Source organism: Hemicordylus capensis, chromosome 1 (assembly GCF_027244095.1).
Source record: "Hemicordylus capensis ecotype Gifberg chromosome 1, rHemCap1.1.pri, whole genome shotgun sequence".
In the NCBI taxonomy this organism is placed as follows: domain Eukaryota; kingdom Metazoa; phylum Chordata; class Lepidosauria; order Squamata; family Cordylidae; genus Hemicordylus; species Hemicordylus capensis.
Window position 1 is genome coordinate 353031134 of NC_069657.1, and position 9711 is coordinate 353040844.

General features: G+C 41.4%; 1 protein-coding gene across 13 annotated transcripts in view; it reads right to left on the minus strand.

Annotated features, from left to right (window-relative positions):
- Nucleotides 1–1628: 1628 nt before the first annotated feature.
- The window catches only part of NHSL1 (NHS like 1), a 228783-nt gene continuing 220700 nt past the window's right edge, over nucleotides 1629–9711 (minus strand). For 10 of the 13 annotated variants that reach the window (XM_053289198.1, XM_053289211.1, XM_053289189.1 and 7 more), the window contains 2 exons: nucleotides 9119–9248; nucleotides 1629–3852 (listed from right to left, as the gene is read on the minus strand). In XM_053289198.1, coding sequence (XP_053145173.1) covers nucleotides 3195–3852; nucleotides 9119–9248 — 788 coding nt within the window. In that variant the 3' untranslated portion in view covers nucleotides 1629–3194. Of the gene's footprint in view, nucleotides 3853–8649; nucleotides 8702–9118; nucleotides 9249–9711 lie in introns of all 13 variants that reach the window. The other 3 variants (XM_053289294.1, XM_053289284.1, XM_053289204.1) reach the window with 3 other exon arrangements.

Genomic DNA, 9711 nt, shown 5'->3' on the forward strand with positions numbered 1-9711 from the left:
CACCACATCTTGTGGCAAATAATTCCACAAGTGGGTTATGCGTTGTGTGAAAAGTACTTCCGTTTGTTGATCCTAGATTTCCCGGCAATCAATTTCATGGGATGACCCCCTGGTTCTAATGTTATGGGAGAGGGAGGAGAATCATGAGAAATGACAGTGACACAAGGAGGGGTGAAACAGGGAGCCCGCTCCGAGGGCAGGCAATGCTGCTGTGGGAATAACCCTAAAATATGGCTAATGCAGGAATAGTGCAGAATTGTAGTTCGTACCCTACTACACTGATCAAATTTCTGGAACATGCTGAAGACAAACTAGTTAGGAAAATGCCCCCCACCTTTAGCCCTAAGGAAATGTCAGGCTACATGTCTAAATAACTATTCCCTAATTGAATCTTGCTATTGAAATGCATAATGTGGTCCGAGCCTCATTTCTAAGACCACTGACTAATCTCAGCAAGGTTTACCAGTCAGCCATAACTTGTGGTCACCACCAGAGTTCCCTCTAACAGCGATTCCCAGATGTTTTTGACTACAATGTCCATAGTCCCCAACTGCAGTGGCTTTTGCTTGGGGATTATGAGAGTTGTAGTCAACAAAATCTGGGAATCGCTGTTAGAGGGAACATGGATCACCATCTGAGGTCTCATTACATAAGAACAGCCCTACTGGATCAGGTCCAAGGCCTAAAGCACACCTGTACCGCTACAGTGGTGGGCTACTCCATGCCTACTAAATGTTATACAATTGCAGTCACAATGCTACTCCTATTCATATTGCATATGCAATGCTTACTAGGTATGGAGTTGGTTGTTTCTGCAGCAGAGTGTGTGCACTTTAGAGAATCTTGCAGCAGCATGGGTGCTTCTCTCCTCAATCAAAGCTTCCCTGCACAGCATGTTAACACATGTAACTTGGCACTAATAATCACATAGGTTGGACATTGGATGTGTGCACATCTGCAATTATGCACATTCTGGATTATTTAGGTAGAATTACCCACTAATTCCTGGAATTCGAGAATGGGGAGGAAGTACCTATGAACCGTTAGAGTAGTGCTAAGCAGTAAAAGAAAAGTGGGGGGAGGGGCGGGAGGCAATAGTGCTGATATGGGCATTCCTGAAGTTGCCCTGCACAGATTGTTGGGAGCAAAGATTTAGATTTCCTATATTGGACTATTGGGGAAATAGAGCTAACCTATATGTTTTCCTGCTGCATTTGATACAATCTATTTTAGCACAGTTACTTTTAGAAATCACACAATGAATTTAACACTTTGGCGTCTTCCTCAAGAAAATTTAGATTATTAGACAGTTTGTAACCAGAAAGCTACATGCCAAATCCAAAGAATGAGTTGGTGCCATTTTCATGCTGACAAAATCGCATAAGTATCCCTTCCACTCACACTAATATTTGGGGATAGTTTAGCTTCTAGTCTTCTGCACCAGTCAGCAGGCAACACTGCAGCACAGGGCAGGGAGTTAGGCCTGACTAGTCAGAAGGCAGCCATAGCCTACGGGCCCCACTGTTCTGGGTCCAAGTGTGCCACGAACCTTTGCTGCCAGGGCCATCTGGCCACGGATAGGTTTTCTGGCAAATGACTTCCAAATATTATGTTACTGAGACACAAGATGACAAACGGCAGCCTTGTTTATTGAGGCAGAGTTATTGCATTGTCACCACCTCCTCCTTGAGTTGAGTGAAGGCCACTGAAATTTACATTTACTAACAAATACAGAAATAGAAAAAAGAAATCACAAGTGTTTTTTCATTAAAATAAATTATCTACAGAGAGGGTTTTCTTCTTAATGTCTAAAAATGTAAAAATTCCAATACAGGGAGGATCCAAATTATCTTAAGAACTTCCATTATGTACAAACATTATAAAAACTGCACAGAACATTAAATTATGCAAAAATTATTTCCAAAAACTATTTTTTCTAACACTAAGATCAAAATTGCCAGTTGATATTTTAGTTAGTTATTTTCTTAACAAGCAAGTTAAATGTTTTGTTTTTTAAAAATTGTCATTGGTAAAATACTCAGAACTAAGCAGACTCTGTTAAGCTGTTAAGGTTATTTTCTCAAATCGAGAAAATGCCAACTGTAGACCAAAAAGTAAAAGTAATTCTCATGTATTCTTTGGTGACCAAAAGTTAGCAAGTGTTTGATATTTCAAGGGATATGCTTGTCATTAAGAAAACAATACACGCACACGCATGCACACATACCCCTTCCCACTTTGACAAATAGATGAAAAACTGGCAACAATGTAATTTCCACACTGTTTAATTGAAAAGGAAATGATACACTCTGCAACTGTCTAGTATAGGTTCTCAAATGAGGGTCTGTTGTCAAATTTAGAAACTGATGGCTGTTGGCTTATTTTGTCCCCTCACCCCACCCCAATTTTTCCTACATCCTCTACAAATCTGCAGCCACTGATTTCAGTTATTTAAGGGGCATCTCAATTTCACTTCAAAGAAACAAATTCACTGGGGGGACACAGGCTTCTGTAGAGGCAAGCAGACGGGCTGAAATACGGCTGCACAGCAGTCAGTTCTGTATTATAACAGTGCATATTTCCTGCTGGATTAAAAAAAACACTAATTCAGGATCTGGTCATCCTTTTCTGCTGGCATGGCATGTTTAAACTAGCAGAGGAGACCACATTAGAAGAAGCTGTGGACAATGCCAACCCTGCTAACTCTAACTGGCTGCATAGTTCACTCTAGTTTTCCCTGCTCAAGACGAGATTACCAAGTTTCATAAATATAACACTTAAAAAGCTACTGCCACCCTGTACCACAGAAGCTTCCCATTTTCTTTGCAGGCTTACTCAATTTTGAACACCCTCCAAAAAGCAACCCAGGATCCAAAGATAAAAGGGAGTTCCGCCCCCAACCTCTAGAGGACTTTTAAGGCTTTAACATGGAAGTCTAGCTGGTTTTGTTTTGTTTTTTAAAGCACAAGCCCTATCCAACCAAGCCATGCAGAGGTATCAGTTCTGGCAATATCTGCACATTAGCATGTTTTAAATGCTTGGCAAAGTAAATTGTACTGGTTTGGGCTTTTCTTCTGGGCCTGGTACCTTACACATTATGTATACCTTTTCAAAGTTCATCACCACAGTGCCTGAATTCTTAAACCTCATCTAACCATTTCCAGCTGAATCTTTACAGGATTCGGTGTCAGCAGTTAAGTTATCAGGTCTGGGTGAGTTGTAGTCTCCTCCTTTGATCCCACTTCTTCACTAGTGTCTATGTCATCACTGTCAAACACATCCAGCTGCCCCTCTTGTTGCTCTTCTGAAGTTCTATGAATCATGCTCTCCGCAAGTTCAACTGCTTCCATATCTCCCTCACTGATGACAGTCATGGGGCTACTCTGGATCCGGCTTCGAACATTGTATTTGCTGCTTGCAGCAGAGGGTGGGGTTCGAGATCGACTATACCTGGCACTGGAAAAGGATAGGCTTCTTGGCATCAGGCCTTCACTCCTGGCCCATTCTTCTTGGGCCCGTCTGTTCTTGGTAGGGGAGCAGCTTGTAGCACTGTCACTTGAGTCCCAAGAAAAATCTATCTTGGTTCTTTGAGATCTTGGGTCTGTAGTTTTCAGCATCTCTGCAGCGGACATGCGAGAACTGGTGTCAGAGCGACTCCCCTTTTTAAGCAACAGCGCTTTGAAGTTATCGTTGCTTGTGCTACTCTTGCGAATGTTTCTCTGGATTGATCCTGCCTGCTTCAAGTAAGCCAGATTTGGGGAAGCACCAGTGGGTGTAACTGGCGGTGATGGAGAATGATTCTGAGTGTGGTCATCCTCAGAGTCTTTGCGGCCAAGGATTTTCCTTTTGGATCTGTGGTTTTAATGTAGAAATTGGGGTCGGGAGAGAGAGAGAAAAGCAAGATGAGCCTTTCAAATAAAGGAGCTTTCTTATTCCACATGCTAATTAGAAAAACCGATGCTTGTAACAAGCAAGAGGATGGAAAATAGCTTAGAATGTAGGAGGATATGTTATTGGAAAAAGGTATGGTGACATTTTATTTAACAGGAGTCAAATAAAACACCTATTTTTATTACCCTATAGAACTAAATGAATTGAATTTACTCGCCAATTGTAATGATCAAGCTAATTGGAGGCTGTGTCCCCCATTCATATTTCGTGAAACAAATATCTGAATCTTGTGAAATCACATTTTCAAAATGAAACATCTTTCAAAGGAAGTAGTCTCCTCCAAATGAATGCAGCTGACAAAATATACCCTAGTTAGATTTGTCAAAGTGCTCAGAATTTAATTGTCAAAGGGAGTAAAATTAATGAAGCTAAATGAAATGCATATGATCTCTGGGGAGTTAGCAGCTTAACAAGAATTTTACTCTATCAAATAATAATTAGCATTTAATATAATATAAAACTGCCTAGAGATTGTTGATTTGGAAAATAAAAAATGTTACACACACACACAAGCACACACACACACACACACACACACAGCTCAACTTGCAGAGCAGAAGGACATTACTTAAAAATGCTAAATTAATCTGCATAGAGGAGAAACCACATAGCTATATATGAAATGAGCAGATGAATTACTAGTTAAGTAGGGCAATGGACGTAGCATTTCTTTCAAGTTAACACGAATCATATATCAATGTTACCAAAGCACACAGTTCATTTTAAAATAGGACATTTATCGGAATGAGGATGGTATAGTTTGTCTCCTTTGGTCTGTGTTGACTGAGAAATGATAACAAAGAAACATCACTTTTGTGGAAAGTATATTGTAGTAGTTCTCCAGATCAGAAGGTGAGACAAAGTTGTGTGTTCACTTGTCAGTTTTCAAGGTGACACCTCCACTCAGTCATAGGCTTTTGCGTGACCCTCCTCCTCTCCACAGACCAAAAGTAACAAATGAACTGAGCTGTTCAGCATTTATTTAAACACTATATATCTCTGACTTTATAATTTGCCTCTGGAAAGAAGAGAGTTTTGTTTTTTTTAAATCAAGGAGCATGGAGATACTGCAGTCAAATACATGCAAAATAGTCATCCCTCGCCTATTGCGGGTTTCCCAATTCCAGATTTCAGTATCCGTGATTGGGAAACTGCTACCACCCTTGCCAACTGTGACCTGAGTATTTGCGGTTTGGCACCTTTCCCCAAAAATATGGGTGGTTTGGGGCGGAATTTCTGAGGTCATTCCAAGGAGTCATTTTCAGGGGTTCAGGAGGAATTTGTTCTATTTTTTCCTTCATTTTAAAGGTACTCCCGATTGAGAGTCCCCTAACCCCGTTTCCCATTACTCTCAATGTCTCACCTATCGCAAATTCACCAACTGCAAGGGTTTCCAGGAACTAGCCACGGAGTGGGCCTGCTGGCAGCCTGTGTGTGGCGGCAGTGGGCCCGCTGACCCCGCCCCCACGTCTGATATCAGACGCTGGGCTAGCCACGCCCCCACATCTGACGTCAAATGCAGGGGCGTGGTCTGGTGGAACGGAGCCTTGAGGCTCTTTTTGGGACCGGGAGTTGCAATTTAACTCCTGAAGGGGCTGCATGGCCGCTTTGGCAGTTAAACTAAGGCTGGCGCTGCTTTCGCAGCGCAGCCCAGGAACAGCTCTTCCCTGAAAAAGGCAGGGAAGAGCCGCTCCTGGCTGTGTGCTGTGAACGCAGCGCCAGCCTTTTAACTTCTGAAGGGGCCATGCGGCCCCTTCAGGGGCTAGTTAGGCTGGTCAGTGTGCAGCCAGGAGTGGCTCTTCCCTGCTTTTGCAGGGAAGAGCCACTCCTGGTTTGCGCTGCGAATGCAGCACCTGCCTTAGTTTAATTGCCGAAGGGGCTGCGCAGCCCCCACTCGGGAGCTAAACTAGCACCCCCGTGTCTGACGTCAGACGTGGGGGGCATGCCGGGGCCGCGAAATGCGGCTCCTGATTGGTAGGTGGCCCGGGTTCTTTGAACCCATTGGCCCAATGGTGGCTCCGCCCCTGCCAGGAACGGAATCCTCGCGGTTGGCAAGGGACGACTGTACAGTTGAGTTCACTCATTACCTTCTCCATGTAGAGAGTAAATAGATGAGGGTTGCGTACAAGCTTCTGAGACTCCAACTGGGTTGAAAACATCTACCATGGAGACAATGAATGGCCTACAATTTACTTCATTTTGCAATATAGGTAAGCATGCCTGCCTATGTTGAAAATGAATTTTCAGAAACAGCTGCCTTCATTAAGGTAGCAGATACAATTACTTGTTTTTAAAAAGCACCTTAACAAGGCGTGTTATGAAGAGTCTGGATTTCAAGAGCAATTGGGGTGGAGGGTGGACACATACTTTCCCCAGCTTGGTTTCAACTCAAAAAGTCAGGGATGGTTCAAATGGTTCAACTGTGGATTGCTAGACTGTGAACACAGTAGGAATGAGCTCCAAGCCCATAAGATCCCCAATCCCTCCTCCCCTTTCCTCACCTGTGAGGGAGGTGAGGAATCCTGGTTAAACAACAAACTTACTTGTTATCCCTACTCAAGAGCTGTGGTTAACTGTAGCTTATAGTCAGAATATGAAACTAGAATCAGATCAGATCATGCTTTCATATCCTTGTTTGTAAACCACAATACAATCACAACTCTCAGGTCTGGAAAACACACAGAACAGTGGGTTAACTAACCAGGCATCTGTCATCACAGCTTCACACTACAGGAGGGGAGGAAAGAACAGTGGAGAGAAGGAAACATGCAGGTTTGTAGTTTAGTCCTGTTATATCCATGATCTAGCAAACCATGGTTTGTTGGACCATCCAAACTTGCCCATAGGAAAGAAAATTGTTGTTGATAAGTTTAAAATGAGAAAAAGTTGGAAATATTAAGGGGGGAAAATGAAAGCCATATAAGTGAGTGCTGGCAAAGGTTAGATACTGCTGTACCTCTGTGGGTCAGTGGTGCACACCTAGATAAAAGGTATGTAGTATTGGGCAATGATATAGATATCACCACTAAAGAAAAAGAATGCTCTCAGTTCTTATTTTATAAATATGATTTAACACAAAATATACACATTGCTTTGTATAATGGTGCAATACAGACTATTTCCCTTGTAAAAAAATATATAACTGCATTTTTAGAAAATGTATTTTTATCATGCCCACTCCCATCTTACTCGATAATTCTTCATTCTGACCAAGATAAGCCATTTCGTATGACAACCACAGATACAGCTTGCACTATGACATAGCATCAGAATATGTAAACATCTAAATGCGGTACATAAGTTAATGGGTGATAAAACCTATAGGAGGCATCCTTGCTCATGGTATATGATCTGAAAGAGGCCATGAGATCAAATCAGATTCAGAGGATATTCTCCAGTTTTTGCAAGAAGTGTTTGTTCAGAGCTCATTCACACCAGAACTTGCCTTTTACAAGGAAAGGGAGGAAGTAGTAAACTCGCTGGCCTGATTCAAATGCAATGGCAAACCATAGTTTATCATTATGCTTCTTCCTTCATAGATGAGGAAAGAAGATGAGAAACTCCTGACTGTGGTTTGTAACAAACTATGTTTTTCATCTCCTCTCACGCATGAAGGAAAGGAAAAAAGAATTACTCCCATGAGCCCAAGGCACACAGCTCCTTGTTGTCATAATGACAATCCATAGATTGGAGGCCTGTGTGAACACAGTCATTCTCTCTCAACCCCCCCACCCCCCCCACACACACACCAGGATGAATGCTATTGCAAATACTAGAAATCCTAAGAGCTAGTTTAGATGTGTTCAAGACACTACGGCTTAAAAAATAAATAACAGCAGGCTATTACAGCATAATACAATCTGCTGGGAGTTTGTGTTTGTTTTTATTATGGGCACATTTTGGAATCAGATGATCAATTCTTTGAATCCTGGCCTGTTTAAATTTAATCAGTGTATATATATTGAAAATATTCAAGGTACTGTAAAATATGTTATTCCGAAATGCACAATTGCTTGTTCACAAGGATGCAGCCCTAACAACTCCCACCCCTGTAATGTTTAACACTGGAAAATGTAAACCAGGTATAATCCAAAGTCCTCAAGCAGAAGAGCTTCACTTTCTCATCTATGACTAGAGCAAATGGACCAAAGCAATCCTTAACTCACAGAAGAGAGGGGCAGATCTGTGTATCCACCCTAGAATCCTGACATGTACAAATTAACTCAGGGGCGATCTGGAGTATATGCGTGTTGAGTGAGAGGGGGTTAGCCAAATTCAGTTACACTTCAGAAGTTTATTCCATAGCAAGAAACGGCCACAAGATGGAACCAGTGTTGCATATTAGATGATCCAAGTCAAAATTGCTGAGTTTCTTCTCAGAATAAGTTTTGTCCTTCAAGGATGGCTTCCCTTAAAATATCTTTCCCCCACCCCCCACTGGGCTGCTTTCTAATGTTTTGAGTTCATGAGACTATATGAAGAACATTTACAATTGTCCCAGTGAAATTTGTAAAAATTACTCAGATACTGAACTTTCCCCCCCTTTATCAAAAGGTAGGGGAAGTTGTCTGTATTGCACTTTTCAAATGACAAACCAGTGTGCCACAAAATAGCCCATCTTAATCTGGATTATGGCAATCTATAATCCAGCTATTGTCATATGTTTTGCCATATGACTGATATGTCATGTTTACTTGCCAGTTTAAGCCAAGCTTGCCATGAAGCATTAGCGTTGAGCCTCTGTCCCAAACTGCATCATATAATCAGCGGAGTAGAGTAAAAAGGGATGAAGGGCAGAGGGAATGAAAATAAAAAGATACACAGAGAAAGTGATAGTATATGTTAAATCAAGCAGATTGAGAGCAACAGTACAATATAAACACGGAATCACTTGGTATTTAGGGGGGGCAAAGGCTGACAACAGTATTACATTTTATTTTGCTGCCAGCAAGCATTAGTTCCAAAATTAATGAAAGCTAATTACACAGCAATAAAATATGCATATGGTGTATTTTAACCACAGATATATATTACAGTACTGACATTTAAAGTGAAGTTGTTTTTTTTTAAAAAAGAAATCTCATGGCGCATCTTGGGAGAACTATATTAACTAAATTATGAAGGATAATGGCATGCAGAAACCCAAATAATGCAAGCGAAGCAATACCTGTGAATGGCTGCAAAAAGATCCTCAGTAGTCCTTGGTCGAGCTGGCATCGCCACCACCTCACTATCTTCACCATAACTGGGGCTTTGCAGTAAAAAGGTATTTGCTGCTTCCGAATCGAAACCCTCTGCTTTAAAACAACAACAACAACAACTGTGGCATTAGGAATTCTGAGCTTTGGAAAAATTAGTAAGTACAGTAAACAGAGCAAAAAAGAGAGTACATTATCTCCACACATACCCTGGCAAAACAAAAAAGCACACACTGTCTTTTTACTGACTACAGTGACAGAATTATTTCAGGAAATTTAAATTTATGTGTGTTTATCAGGAACATAGAGTTCCCTTTGAGTATTTTTTATTTGTGTCCCCCAACCCTTCCCCACCTTACCCCGGCTAGAATGACCATTGTTACTGCCTCTGTTTAAAAGCTGCAAACTCTTATCAGGATTTTTTGAAACAGAAATATGCTTGATAAAAGCCTACTTGACAACTGATTTTTCACTTTAAGTTAAACTAAGAGTGCAGTAGGGATTCTTTATGCATAATTCACCCAAGCTCTATGATTTCCCATGGGTTCTGTATCTGAAAATT